Source organism: Squalius cephalus (assembly GCF_949319135.1).
Source record: "Squalius cephalus genome assembly, chromosome: 16".
Classification (NCBI taxonomy): domain Eukaryota; kingdom Metazoa; phylum Chordata; class Actinopteri; order Cypriniformes; family Leuciscidae; genus Squalius; species Squalius cephalus.
In genome coordinates this window covers 15591091-15606543 of record NC_137137.1, presented here as the reverse complement: position 1 = coordinate 15606543, position 15453 = coordinate 15591091, and the positions used below count along the sequence as shown (strand labels likewise).

Genomic DNA, 15453 nt, shown 5'->3' with positions numbered 1-15453 from the left:
CAGAGGTTGCGCAGGCAGTCCAGCTCCTTCAGGATGGCTCATCAATACGTGCCATTGCCAGAAGGTTTGCTGTGTCTCCCAGCACAGTCTCAAGAGCATGGAGGAGATTCCAGGAAGACAGACAGCTACTCTAGGAGAGCTGGACAGGGCCGTAGAAGGTCCTTAACCCATCAGCAGGACCAGTATCTGCTCCTTTGTGCGAGGAGGAACATGATGAGCACTGCCAGAGCCCTACAAAATGACCTCCAGCAGGCCACTGGTGTGAATGTCTCTGACCAAACAATCAGAAACAGACTTCATGAGGGTGGCCTGAGGGCCCGACGTCCTCTAGTGGGCCCTGTGCTCACTGCCCAGCACCAGGGAGCTCGATTGGCATTTCCCATTGAACACCAGAATTGGCAGGTCTGCCACTGGTGCCCTGTGGTTTTCACAAATGAGAGCAGGTTCACCCTGAGCACGTGACAGACAGGAAAGGGTCTGGAGAAGCCATGGAGAATGTTATGCTGCCTGTAACATCGTTCAGCATGACCGGTTTGGTGGTGGGTCAGTGATGGTCTGGGGAGGCATATCCATGGAGGGACGCACAGACCTCTGCAGGCTAGACAATGGCACCCTGACTGCCATTAGGTATCGGGATGAAATCCTTGGATCCATTGTCAGACCCTATGCTGGTGCAGTGGGTCCTGGGTTCCTCCTGGTGCACAACAATGCCCGGCCTCATGTGGCGAGAGCATGCAGGCAGTTCCTGGAGGATGAAGGAATGTTACCATTGAAGGGCCACCACGCTCACCTGACCTACATCCAATAGAACACCTCTGGGACATTGTGTTTCGGTCCATCTGACATCACCTGGTTGCACCTCAGACTGTCCAGGAGCTCAGTGATGCGCTGGTCCAGATCTGGCAGGAAATACCCCAGGACACCATCCGTCGGCTCATTAGGAGCATACCCCGACGTTGTCAGGCATGCATACAAGCACGTGGGGGCCATACAAACTACTGAGTACCATTTTGAGTTGCTGCAATGAAATTTCAGCAAAATTGACAAGCCTGCTGCATCATTTTTTCACTTAGATTTCCGGGGTGTCTTTGAATTCAATCCTCTGTAGGTTGATCATTTTCATTTCCATCAAACGATGTGGCATCCTTTCGTTCATAACACATTACCCAGTCCATATTAGTATAGATATCCAGCATGATATTTTTCCCCATTGAGATCTGATGTGTTTTCAAAGTGTTCCTTTAATTTTTTTGAGCAGTGTATATATACACACACATAGTCAATAGGTTTATGTATTCCCCAGTTGCTCATAAGAGTATTTCCAGACATAATTACTTAGCCTACCTTTATTATGTTTTCCTTTTGGTTATATATTTAGACATGTCAATCGTGGTGGATTTTTAGAATGTATAACAAAAAATTGTTCTGCATTTTCGTATTTGTTGTATTTCCCTTTATTTTCCAATGACCATAGGCAGAGATGGACAGTATTTTAATTAGCCTAAATGCATTTGAAATACATATTTAATTACTTTTAAATATTTTGTCATTTGTATTTTCCTTAACAAAAATAAATGAAATGTAATTTGTAATTAAATAGGCCTACTTTGAGGGACTGAAATTTGTATTATACTTAAAATACTTATTTAAATATATAATTTTATTTAGCATATATTAACTTTCATCACTAGGCTTAATAGGACCATATACTAGTAGGACTACCAAATTGCCTATCACAGTTTTTGGCTAGATTCAAGAAACTCACGTGACATTAAACCTATTGAACCTATTCTCATTTCCGGTTTCTCCATAGTGGAAGGCGTCATAGTTGGGTAAACTTCTATAGCAGTGAATGAGAGACTACATTAAATATATTTTTTGTATTTCCATTTGCTCAAATAAAGAATAACGCCACAACAGCGTTTTCACATCTTTCAAAAAAAGTTTTAAAAAAACAGAGAGAGATATCGATAATGGCAGTCAGAAGAGAGAAAGATCATGTCAATTTTACCCTCACAGCTGCTGTATTAGAAATACACTCACAGCAGCATTAACTAGTTTTTTTTTTTTTTTTTTTTTTTTTTTTAATAGCCTATAGTGTACATACATTTTAAAAAACATTCTATATAAAAAAAAACTTTGCAGGATTTACGATGCTGATGACCGTTAAAACTGTGATAAGGGTCCAGCTCGCTCATTGTGAACAAAGTCAGACCCAATTAAGTAAAGAAGATAATTTTGTGCTTAGTCAAACTGCTTTAAGGTAAAGTATCTAGTAAAATATACCGTTAGATAATGTTCACTGAATGTCATTATAGGACTGAAGATTGGTGCAAATAGCTAAAACTTGTGAATTGATTTGCTAGCTAAAGAGTGACATGCGCGGGTGGGTCAAGTAAAAAAAATAAGATTCTGATTAATTGTGGGTGGGTCGCGGGCGGATATGAATCATTAATGATGATTATTAAAACAACGTGTAGGCCTACATTATGTATGCGAGTGTGTTGCTGAAATCTGAGTGGTTGATGAACTGCTGTTTGGTGAGGAACTCCCAGATACACACAAAATTATGTCAAAATGCCTGCCTTGGAGAATATTCACGTTAACACAGTCGGTCGTTTCTTAAATCAATGTAGGTTAAAGCCGCCTTTCCACTGCACACGACATTCGGACTTGGAATTCACCACCTAGTGGCAGGCATAATGATCTTTTATTATGACAGTATGCGCCAACTTGTAGCCTAGGCCTACGTTAAAATCGCATCTTCTGGATATTCTATACTCTATACCATATTCCGATATTCTATACTCTTAGCCTACGTGTATCTAACTCCACAGTTAGGCTGCTCTCGCACTTTAAATGATTGTAAATTTTGTTTGTATTTTTAAATTACAAATTACCTGTATTTTAAATAAATACTTTTTTCACAGCAGTTTTGTATTGTATTTAAATACTTTTGATGCGTAAGTATTTATAATTAAATACTTTTTGATGTATTTGTGCCCATCTCTGACCAAAAGGGGATTAACCATATGGTCAATTGGGCAGGTCCCAGGGGCACCCCGTCCAGGGGGGCACCACGCAAATATTTTTTTCTCTTTTAAAACAAGCGACTCATTCTCAAATGTATTTCTAGCCTAGGCCTATGCCCTTTCATCAGAACGTTCTAAAGTCCCTGAATGTTTTGTTGAAATTTATTATTTTCATATATAGCCTATATATTTTTTTACGCTCGATCTGCTCCGCAATAGGCTAGTGAAAACGCATGGTACAGATTCTGGGAGTGTGCTGTGCGGTTTTCCGTGTTTTGCGTCCTTTGAATCGAAATGAAACATCTCGGTTACTAATGTAACCTCGGTTCCCTGAGATGAGGGAACGAGAATTGTGTAAGGGTAGCTTACGCTATCATGGGAAAACTCCTTTTCTCGAGAATATTGAAGCCAAATCTTTAAAACGCAGTGCAGCTGCACAGCATACACAGATGAACAGCGAGTACGGTCATTGGCTGTGCTGCGGCAACTGCACGAACCTATGGCGAGGTGAAAGCACAAAAGCACGGCAGGTTACGCAATACTCATTCCCTCATCTCAGGGAACCGAGGTTACGTTAGTAACTGAGACGTTACGTTAGTAACTTTTCTCTCGTATTGCGTAAGGCTAGCTTACGCTATGGGAACCCCCTTCAAAACGCAGTGCGTGCTTAACTTCGCTCCATATGGTAGCCCGAGGCAAGATGCCTGAGGCTGTGAAAGAGTAATGTATGAACCCAATAAGCCATTCAGGGATAGGCTTCATATAGGGAAAACAAGGAATGGGCCAAATGGGGGCCAAACTCTTATAATGTATATATAAAATATATATGAGAACCGTAGTTCAAATTAAACCAGGACCGGATATGTATCGGGCCCAAGTTTTAGGGGGTTTGTGCTTACACATTTTATATTGAAAGTACCCTTGACTGCAAAGCGGGAACTTCCAGGTTATAAAACCTGATAAATGTGGACGGCGAGGCCCAGCCGGCCGCCGCACAGATATCTTCAATGGGCATTCCACTTGACCAAGCCCAAGACGAGGCCATGCCTCTCGTGGAATGAGCTCTGACGCCTAAGGGGCAATGAAGGCCCTTAGACTCATAAGCCAGCGCTATAGCATTAACTATCCAGCGCGATAATCTCTGCTTTGAGACGGCGAGCCCCTTGGTGCGGCCGCCAAAGCATACGAAAAGCTGTTCTGACTGTCTGAATGAGGCAGAACGCTCCAGATAAACTCTGAGAGCCCTGACGGGACAGAGTAAATTGGCGTCTCTTTCATCCTCTGGTGAGGAAAGAGCTGCTAGGGAAATAACCTGTGCTCTGAATGGAGTCGAGAGCACTTTAGGAATATAACCATGCCTTGGCTTAAGGACCGCTCTGGAGTCGTTAGGCCCAAACTCAAGGCAGGACGCGTTTGCTGACAGCGCGTGTAAATCGCCCACTCTTTTTATGGAAGCGAGTGCCAAAGAGCGGTTTTGAGCGAGAGGTGCCTGAAAGCCTCCAGTTCAGGCCCAGACTCGTCCATTGAGAGGAGAAGTTTAGACTGAAACACCTGGAGGACAGACATGGTGTGAAGTGCCGAAGCAGCTTGGCCAGCGGCGGCGTATGCACGGCCAGCGAGAGCTGAAGTGGTGCGGCAAGGCTTCGATGGATGTGGCGCTTTGGCCTTCCATCCTGCAGAGGTGGGTGGGCAGAGGTGAGCGGCCACCGCCTCCTCGAGGGGAGGAATCGCCTCGTAGCCTTTCTCCGTCGTGCCGTCCACAGAAGAGTGTTGAGGAAAAGGAAGGCTTTAAGCCAGCTGAGTGCGGCGCTTTCCACGACTTAGTCAGCTCATCGTGCACTCCTGGGAAGAAGGGGGCGGGTCTCTGCTGAGGGGCCTGCCGGCGCCCCTGCAGGAACCACTCATCCAGCCTGCTGTGCGTGGACTCCTCGGGCAAAAACCACTCGAGCTCGAGGTCTTCGACGGCCCTGGTCAGTACACAGAGAAACTCTGCATCAAAGCCCATTCTCTCGCTGGCTTGTGTTGGCGGTGCGGGGCCGGAAGCGGAGCCCGCCCACTCGTCACAGTCGGATGCAGCGATGGAAAGGCTGTCATCCTTCTCTTCGTCCTCGTCCGATGCCCCAAAAGAGACGAGACCTGCCGCTCGCAGAGAGGGGCGCTGGTCCGCCTGTGTGAACAGGACCGGCAAGGGGGTTTCCTCAGGAGAGAGTGAGGCATGCGGGGACTAGGCCGGCGCTCGTCTCCGTCCGCTCTGGCATCCTTTGTGAATGGCACTTCTTTTTGTGCGGCTCAAGCAAAGTGAGAGAGAGAGCGGGAAGCGTGGGGTCGTCTTCGGTGAAAACGGCCAGTTGAGCCCCCAGGGTTGAGAGATCCATCATGTCGCACTCAGGGCAGCCGCCCTTGGCGAGTGCAGCTTCAGCGTGGTCACGGCCCAGCCAGGAAGCGCGGAGGATGTGATGGTCTCCACCGACGAGAGGGCCTCTGCACGAGGCGCAGTTAGTGCGAGGCATTTGCAACAACGCCTGAGAAATTTTTCTTTTAGGAAAAGTGTGACGCAACGGCGAACACACTAGCGTTAAAGGATCTGGCGCGCAGAACAGCGGGCTGAAGGCGGCGAAGGAAGCCGGCATCCTCAGGTCTGCAAAGCAGCTGCTTATTCCGCTGAAGGCTCTTCGATGGCGGCGAGAAGGCTTCTATCCGAAGATCAGCGAAGTGGTGATTTCGCTGAAGGAGATAAAATCTGAGGTCCTTGACGGAGAATGGGCGCCTTATAGCCTTAGGCCACGCCTATTCTGGCAGGCTCTGACGTGCCAGGGCGCAAAGTGCCCTGATTGGTTCGCGCGTCTGAGCCACCTCGCCATAGGTTCGTGCAGTTGCCGCAGCACAGCCAATGACCGCACTCGCCGTTAATCTGTGTATGCTGTGCAGCTGCACTGCGTTTTAAAGATTTGGCTTCAATATTCTCGAGAAAAGGAGTTTTCCCATAGCGTAAGCTAGCCTTACGCAATACGAGAGACCTCTCGAAAGGGAACTGCGAGGCTCATGTAAGCCTATGTGTGAATCCACTACAGAGCATTAGCCTTTCAAGTTGCATTTTCACGTTGTACTTTGCAAAAGTTGCAGAAAGAGGCAGAGTGTAAACGAGTGAGTTTTAAAATTTTATTTTCAGTTCAAAACCTCACAAAACTATGTAGCTATATAGATGTTATTATTGCAAGACCTGTCTAAAACCTTGGCATGTTTGCATTAAATTTTTTAATTTTCTAGATTTAGTTGTTTTTTTAAATAATATTTTGCAGCATGCTTTGTTCAAATGTATATCGTATCTTGAAGTGAAACAGATGTTTATTATATTATGCCTGTAACAGTTGGAAATGTTTAATGTTGCATACTTGCAGCAAGTTATCTATAACATTTGGGTTCTCTCATTTGGGGCACTCTATAGGTGTCAGGCCCAGGGGCACCAAGCATCTTAATCCGCCACTGCCTATGACAGTTTTCTCCCTCTCTCTCTCTCTCTCTCTCTCTCTCTCTCTCTCTCTCTCTCTCTCTCTCTCTCTCTCTCTCTCTCTCTCTCTCTCTCTCTCTCTCTCTCTCTCTCTCAAAAGTTAAATTGGGAGGGTTTAGAGGAAAGAGTGTGTACCCGATTGTCTCGCTGGAAATGGTTGCTACCCCAGTTGTCCTGCAGGGGAAGAGTTTTGGTCGCTAATAATTTAGTGGCTTACTCTTTGGCATAAACTGTGTGTACTGCAGCCACCTAAAGGACTAATTCAAAGGTTGGTGATCTTTTTCTGGTCAGGACAACACTGGATTCGATCAGCCGCATTGTATCTTCCAGTACAAGAAGGCGGGCAGGGCTTGGTGGATATCAAGTCCAGGATAATGACTTTTCGGCTACAGACAGCCCAAAGACTCTTCTATAATAAAAACTCTGCCTGGATGGACACTGCAACAGCTCTTTTAAGGAGGGCAGGTGGAATGGGTTTTGACAAACATTTGTTTTTAATGCAATTGCAAGAGAAATAAATGGTGGATCTCTCTTTATAGATCTGTGCTGGAGGCCTGGAAGGTTTTTATCATATCAAGATCATCTAATACACCTGCTGGTCATTGGTTGTTAGAGGAACCATTGTTTTTTAACTCCTTTTTATCTTCAAGACTGTTGTCATCTGAAAATATGCGAGCACGACTGTAAGTGGCTGGGTGCAATATAAGCTGGGACATATCCTGAGAAGTAATTTGCAAGACTTGAGCCAAAGAAGTGGTGAGAAATCGATCCGGTTTTTACAACAGTGCATTGCAGAGATATTCAAGGACTTGAGCACAGATTCTCAAGTTTTTTTGAAAGACCCAGATGTCCTAAATGAATGAGTGGAGGGGTATGGTCATCTTTTTCCCTCAATCATTGTAAGCGCGGCTGTGGAAGACTGGGTAGAAGATGAAAGCTGTTTACTGACTCTGAAGACACCAGTTCTGGAAAGTTTTGATTCTGCTGGAAAGAAATCACTTTATTTGACGTGTGTTAGTCTCCAACATGCAATTTTTGAATGGAGTTTCTTCAACAAGATGGACACAGTTCTTTGGATTTGTACATGGGGCAATAGCTATACAGACATGTGGTACACCTCAATCCTAGTGCTGGGGTGGGTTGGCCCTTTTGTTCTGATACAGAGTAAATTTTTCATCTCTTTGTGCAGTGTTCACGATTGGGTAATCTTTTTTATTTTTTAAGTGATTGTTTTTTGTCCCTAGATGAAGATTTTTCTTTTCAATTGTTCATTTTCAGGCCAAAGTATTAATTTCGGTCCCACTTTATATTAAGTGGCTTTAAGTACTATGTACTTACATGTACTTACATTGAAATTAATCATTTGATACAATGTACTTATTGTGTAACTACATGTTTTTACATTGTACTTACATTTGAAAAATTCCTGCATGTAATTACAGCTGTAATTAATTTATGTAATTACATTTGTAATTACACAGTTGACCCTTCCCTTACACCTTAAACCTACCCAATCCACCACACCTATCCCTAACCTTACCCGTATCACACCTCAATAGCAGCAAAAGTGCTTTACAATACAACATGAACACAATAAGTACATTGTACTTATTTTTTGTGTGTAAGTACATAGTACTTAACGCCACTTAATATAAAGTGGGACCCTTATTTCAAAAGAAAAATGTGTCTGTTTTAATTATTTTTTTATCTGGCACTGCAAAATTGGCTATTTGGAAGACAAGGAAAAACAGACTATTGGGACAAAGGTCAATAAGCGTTGTGCCTATGTTTTTAGGTTTGGTAGCTTCTCGATTGAGGGTGCAGTATGCATACTACTAGTTGGTGGTATCTCTACCAAAGTTTATAGATTTATGGGGAATTAATTAAGTATTATGTACACTGTATGATAATGAATTGGTTTTGAGGTTTAAAAAAAAAGGAAAGAAAGTGTAATCTATTTATTTTTGTATTTTTTTGTGTATTGTTTTTTTGTAAATCTTTTGTAATAATAACAAGTCAATTGTAATAATAAAGGTGAACTTAATCCTCTCTCTCGCTCTCTCTCTCTCTCTCTCTCTGTGTGTGTGTGTGTGTGTGTGATCCTAGTAAACCCTGCAAAATCATTGTGGAGACTTTTTTTGTTTTGTTCCCATGAGGAAAAAACTTCATAAATCACACAAAATTATGTTTTTTGAAAAAGTAAAAATGCAGAAAGTTTTCTGTGATGGGTAGGGTTGTAAAATATGGGTATGTATAAAAATATATTATGTGTCACCATGTGTGTTTGTGTTCACTTAGCAAGTGCCACAAACCAAGCTTTGTGCCATGCGTGATTGTTTTTCCCAAACCAGTTAATGTAAAAATAAATGATAAAAAATATAATATAATATAAAAATAAAAACATTTTGGTCTAAATTGGCGTGTAAAATAGGTTGTTCATTTCTTAACATAATTTTCCCACCACCTAATCGCAGATTAATATTCATTATTTTTATTTTAAGGAATTAAATACTCTCCAAAAGGCACAATCTCCTGTCATTAATAAGTAGTATCTAATGTAATGAATAAGTACTATAATAAACAAGTATCAAATGTGGTCCCTGCCAACCCAACACTTCATCACAACTTCTCCATTCAGCTAGATTCGTCATCCATAACTCCATCAAGGTCAGCCAGGAACCTTGGCGTTGTAATTGATGATCAATTGAACTTCACAGACCACATTGCTGCCCGGTCCTGCAGATTTGCCTTATACAACATTAGTAGGATCAAGCCCTTCCTATCAGAGCATGCTACACAACTCCTTGTCCAAGCGCTTGATCTATCCAGACTGGACTATTGTAATGCTCTCCTGGCTGGTCTTCCAGTTTGCACTTTCAAACCTCTGCAACTGATCCAGAACGCCGCAGCTAGAGTGGTCTTTAACGAGCCGAAGAGAGCTCACGTCACTCCTCTCCTCACAAAACTGCACTGGTTGCCAGTTGCCGCTCGCATCATCAAATTCACTGTGACAAAAAGTCACTGACGTTTGCCTACAGAACAACCACTGGCTCTGCTCCCTTTTACCTTTTAACTCATTACTTCAGACTTATGTGCCATCCAGAAAGTTGTGCTCTGCAAGTGAACGTCGTCTTGTGGTGCCATCTCAAAGAGGCACAAAATCTCTTTCTCTGACCTTTACCTTGACTGTTCCCTGCTGGTGGAATGATCTGCCTAACTCAACCAGAGCTGCTGAGTCCATAGCCATTATCAAGAAACGGCTGAAGGCGCATCTTTTTCGGCACCACTTGATCCAGTACTAACACTTTCTCTTCTATTCTATTTATTTATTTAAAAAAAAAAAAAAAAAAATACATGTACTGCATTAGATTAAACTGAGAAGGGTCATAGCACTTGCATATTGTACTGGTAGTTTAACTGCTTATATTGTTCTCATTTGTAAGTCGCTTTGGATAAAAGTGTCTGGTAAATGAATAAATGTAAATGTAAATGAATAAATACTAGTAGCCTAGTTAGTATACAATAAATAAATAAATATATATACACAAGTATCATATAAATAATGTTAGTATCTAATAATAAGTATTATCTAAAAAATTAGTACAATCTAATGAATAACTACTAATATATAAAACGTATGTAGGCCTACTAATTGGAATACAAACTATAGTCAAAACTGAATAGTTGATATCTGAATGACAGATGACTATAGAATAAAATAATAAAATATTAAAGTGTGTTATACTAATAACAATAGAATAGTTAGTCACTATTGACATAAGTAGTATGATTAATAATGAAATAAATAAGTAATAGCCTAGTGTCTGTTTAATAGGTACTAGGCTATCGAATGAGTAGCCTATCAGTAGCCTAAATAAATAAATAAGAACTAGCCTACATCTAATAAATAAGTTATAGCCTATAAGCTATATCTTTTAAAAAGGTAGCCTACTAGAAACTAAAGAATAAGCGTATATGAATAAGTACTTTTACCTAATGGAATAGATACTAAAAAATTAGTAGACTACTAATAACATGAAAATAGATAGGCAAACTAGTACGTTTTAAGGATTAAATGTTAAACCGCTTGGCTCAAACCGGTTTACGGTATTAGGCGTTCTTCTCTCATTGACAGCTAGAGAGTGCGTCCACTGCACTGTCTCCGCGTGCTGATATAGCGTAGCCTGCTGTGTATTAGTCTATAGTCTATGTTAATTCGTTATTTGTGTTATAATTTGCTACTGAACTGAACCGACTGGTTCTGCAGGTTTATAGAGGCTCATAGCGACCGGACGGCAAGCTGCTGCTGCAAAACTCCCATGAACTGACTGACAGCCCGTCCAGCCAGGTAACGTATGAACACTGATCTGTTAAATTATTGCCTGGTCTATAATAATAATAATTTGCTAACTGTGATGAAAGTAGCCTTGTGTTATGTAAATAATTATCAAATCAGATAATAGGGAAGTGCTTTAGCATGCAGGCTAATGTTGTCTGGTTCGACTAACCTGATTCAGGTCATAACTACGATGTTACACGCAGTATAATAATGCGTAGCATACATAACACTGCCACAGATAACACGGAAACAAACACGTTGCGCAGAACGTTTCTAGACGCGAGGATTCGAAAATGTGTGGGTTTTCTTCTTTTTTTTCTTTTAATGTTTGATTTTTCGTTTGGTTAGCCTGTAAGCATGCTAACTTAACAGGATGTAAACCTTTGACGGTTATGGAAAACTGGAGCAGCCTGTCTAACGTTAGATCAGAGCAGAAAAACAGTTGATCGACACTAATACAGTTAAAGTTAAAACATATTTTAAGTCATGAAATTGATTATACTGAGTCAAATCAGTATCAGAATTTAACTCAAGGCCCCCCCTTGACATTTAGAGGCTTTTGCACATTATGTTGTTCATTTATGTCAGGTACTTCAACTGGATTAATTAATTATTGAAATGCCAAGAATTTAATATTTTGAAACCTATGATAAGTCTGTTTTGACTACATCTATGCTCTTAATATTTGCATTTTGACATACATTTATGTCAAAACTCTCTAATCTTTGCATTTTATACATGTCATCATCAGACTTGGATTGTGAACTGTTGGACAAGGTAGAAACTCTGGGGAGTTTTAGGTTTGTCTCCCCATGACAACGTGTCACCATGGTGACTGCGGCTCCAACAGTGATGCCGAGCGGCGCACCTCTGATGATGAGAAAATGGAGAATGCGGAGCCCGCTGAGATTGGGCCGCTGTTGACAACTCCAGCTAAAGCAGAGAAATCCAGAGTGAGTAGCGAGAAACAAAAAAACACTATCAGTCAAAAGTTTAGGGTCAGTAAGATTTTTTGGTAGCACTTTATTTTATAGTCCTGTTCCCCATATTATGTACTTATTATAGTTTTCACAATAACTGGGTAATAACTAGGTACTAACCCTGAACCTACCCCTAAACCTAACCTTAACCCATGTAGTTTCCTCATATTAACCAATGCTTTCCTGGGCAAGTACACTGTAAGTACTATACTGTATTGTACTGTAAAATAAACAAATTTCAAATAAATACTGTGGTTTTGCGCTTTCTATTTATCAAAGAATCTCAAAATTCAACTTTGCCATCACAGGAATAAATGACATGTAATTTTATTACAATTTGTAATTATATTTTATAATATCTCACTGAGCATAAGAGACTTTCAAAAACAGATCTTACTGACCTCAAACTTTTGAACAGTACTGTACATTTAATAGATAGAATGAAGCAAGAACACCTACATTTAACTAAAAGCATGATTGTTTTTTCAGGGTGCATCTGCGTTTCCTGATGAGGATGAAGAGGAAGAAGAGGAAGAAGAAGGTTTGCGGGTGGTTACACTGCCCATGCAGGCACACCATGCCATGGAGAAAATGGAGGAGTTTGTACACAAGGTGATGTTCATATTTAAATGTCCCAAAAGTGTTACTTTTGTGATTGTAACGTAAATGTGGCCTATTTCTAGTATGAGATGTTTGTATTAAAGCAAACTCTTTACCATTACTAGGTATGGGAAGGACGTTGGCGAGTTATTCCATACCATCTCCTCCCCGATTGGCTGAAGGACAATGATTACCTGCTGCATGGACACCGCCCACCCATGCCGTCCTTCCGTGCCTGTTTTGGGAGCATCTTTAGGATTCACACAGAAACTGGAAACATCTGGACACACCTGCTGGGTCTGTGCTTATGATATTTGACATTGTGACGTAATAATGCAAAACAACATTCATCTCTTGTGGCTGCTACATGTCAAGCGACCACCACCAAATAGTCTTTGAGAAACGTTTCCTGTTATCAAATTCTCCTGCTGAGGAATTATTTACATTCTAATGTTCAAAAGTTTTGGGGTCAATAAGATTTTTTAAATGTTTTTTGAAAGAAGCCTCTTAATGCTCATCAAGGCTGAATTTATTAGATCAAAATGACAGTAAAAACAACAATATTATAAAATAACTGATTTCTATTTGAATATATTTTAAAATGTTTTTGATTCCTTTGATGGCAAAATTGAATTTTTAGCATCATTACTCCAGTCCTCAGTGTTACATGTTCCTTCAGAAATAACTTAACTATGCTGACGTGCTGCTCATGCAATATTTGTATTAATTTGACATTTAATTAATATCAGGGCATTTTGATGAATAGAAAGTTCAAAAGAAAAAAATGTTTATTTGAAATAGAACATTTTTGTAACATTATAAAAGTCTTTACTGTCATTACTGATCAATTTAATGTGTCCTTGCTGGAAAGAAAAATATTAATTTCTTACTGTAAAAAAGTAAAAAAAAATCTTACTGACCACAAACTTTTGAACAGTTGCGTATGTCTTATAACCTGGAACTTAGAAGATAAATTGTATGATATTTGTAATGTGATAATCTGATATGCGTGAATCATTGCCCTGAGGACAAAAAAACACACCACAATGACATTTAATGTCAGTCAAACCTGTAATTATGTTGCTGGTGAGTCATTTTGGAGGCTAATTAAGCTATCACAACGTCTCCCTACAGGCCTAATTCTGTTCCTGTGTTTGGGCACACTAACAATGCTGCGGCCGAATGTGTCATTCATGGCGCCCGTGCAGGAGAAGGTGGTTTTGGGGATGTTCTTCCTGGGTGCAGTGCTTTGTTTGTGCTTCTCATGGCTTTTCCACACCGTCTACTGCCACTCGGAAAAGGTCTCCAGAACTTTCTCCAAGTAAGTGACACCAGTGTTTATGTTTTATGTGCGTAGGCATATTATGTGTATGCATCACCTTCAGTAATTGTGATTTTTTATGCCTCTAGGTTGGATTACTCCGGTATCGCTTTGTTGATTATGGGCTCATTCGTTCCATGGCTGTACTACTCGTTTTACTGCTCTCCTCAGCCGCGGCTAATCTATCTATCTGTTGTATGTGTGCTGGGCGTCGCTGCCATCATAGTTGCCCAGGTTGACCGATTCGCCACCCCTCGCCACCGGTGCACACGTGCAGGTAACACACTCCCCTGCTCCTCAATAATAGTCCACCTTCATGATTGATTTGAGATGTTTGATAAAACATTTCCCCATCTTCAGGTGTTTTCCTGGGCCTCGGTCTGAGTGGGCTCATTCCCACAATGCACTTTACCATCACAGAGGGTTTTGTGAAGGCAACGACAGTGGGTCAGATGGGCTGGTTCTATTTGATGGGTGCCATGTATGTCAGTGGAGCAGGACTGTATGCAGCACGGATACCAGAACGCTACTTTCCTGGGAGATGTGACATCTGGGTAAGAATCAAGGGAATTTTTGTTGCATGTAGTATGTGTTGCAAAGTAGCCTTATAGCGTAATGTTCATGCAAGTATACTCATGGTCTCGATCTGTTTTACTTTTTCAGTTTCAGTCTCATCAGATATTCCATGTGCTGGTTGTCGCAGCGGCGTTTGTCCATTTTTATGGAATCTCAAACCTGCAGGAATTCCGCTATGGTCTGGAAGGAGGCTGTACAGATGACACTCTGCTGTAAAAAACAAAAACAAATCGCTTGAACTTTGGCCGGTGCCTGCTCACGTCACAATGAACCTGGACCCGACATAATGATTTAAAGATTTGTATTATCTCTGAGGGATTTAACATACAGTATATTTAAATAAGATTTTTATTTGTTAAGATACTTATAATTATTGATAAATGAGGTAGTCTTGTGTTTTTATTGTTCTTTACTATTTCAGTACAGCACAGAATTTATTGTAAATCACTGGAATGAGTCATAAAGCATTACAGGGGTCTTCAGAGACACTACCTCCTCTGACACTTTTTTTCTGACAGTTTTCTGATCTACTGAGTGGTTTTTCATCTAAGGTTTGATTTACTTATTCGTGGCTCTGTACTTTGTAAGAATTTTAGGGAAGACACACATGAACATGCTTAGTTCCTGGTTTCCTCAAACATGTTTGCATGATCATTTATTAACTTTTGACCTGAAATGACCCAGAGCTTCAGAAGTGGGATTCACATTAGGGCACATGCAATTTTATGAATCAGTGAATCAGGGTTTCAGTCCAAAATACTTGTATTGGTTTTGGAAATCATAGAAGTCAAGATATTTAAAAAGAGCAGAATAAAGATGAAACACCAAGAATTACTTGCTTTGGTCATTAATAATCTTTTTTTGAAAGTATGCTGTCCTTTTGGCAAGAGGATTTTGTGTTATACACATTACTTTTTTAAGTAGGGTTTGTGGTTGAAGGGTAACATATCTGTTTCTTATTTTATTTTATGTTATCTTATTTAACTGTTTATTCATATTTTGAATAGCTTTTATTTTATACTTTAATTTTAGTGTAAGTTTTAGTAATATTATGTGCTTTTGCCATTTTGATTAGTTTTAGTTTTTTTTTCTTTATA

The 15453-nt window shown here is 40.7% G+C and overlaps 1 protein-coding gene across 1 annotated transcript; it reads left to right on the top strand.

Annotated features, from left to right (window-relative positions):
- Positions 1-10629: 10629 nt before the first annotated feature.
- adipor1b (adiponectin receptor 1b) lies at positions 10630-15190 on the top strand. Its single transcript, XM_079896926.1, has 8 exons — positions 10630-10888; positions 11631-11832; positions 12349-12471; positions 12585-12756; positions 13594-13780; positions 13870-14057; positions 14141-14334; positions 14444-15190. The coding sequence occupies exons 2-8, from the start codon at positions 11692-11694 to the stop codon at positions 14570-14572; spliced, it is 1134 nt and encodes a 377-aa protein (XP_079753052.1). The 5' UTR covers positions 10630-10888; positions 11631-11691; the 3' UTR covers positions 14573-15190.
- Positions 15191-15453: the final 263 nt, after the last annotated feature.

Excerpts from the sequence above, each read along its gene's own strand:
- adipor1b (XM_079896926.1), top strand. The coding sequence starts at position 11,692 with ATGACAACGTGTCACCATGGTGACTGCGGCTCCAACAGTGATGCCGAG. Across the intron at positions 11,833-12,348 it reads CTAAAGCAGAGAAATCCAGA|GGTGCATCTGCGTTTCCTGA; the intron begins GTGAGTAGCGAG and ends TTGTTTTTTCAG. Across the intron at positions 14,058-14,140 it reads CCACCGGTGCACACGTGCAG|GTGTTTTCCTGGGCCTCGGT; the intron begins GTAACACACTCC and ends CCCCATCTTCAG.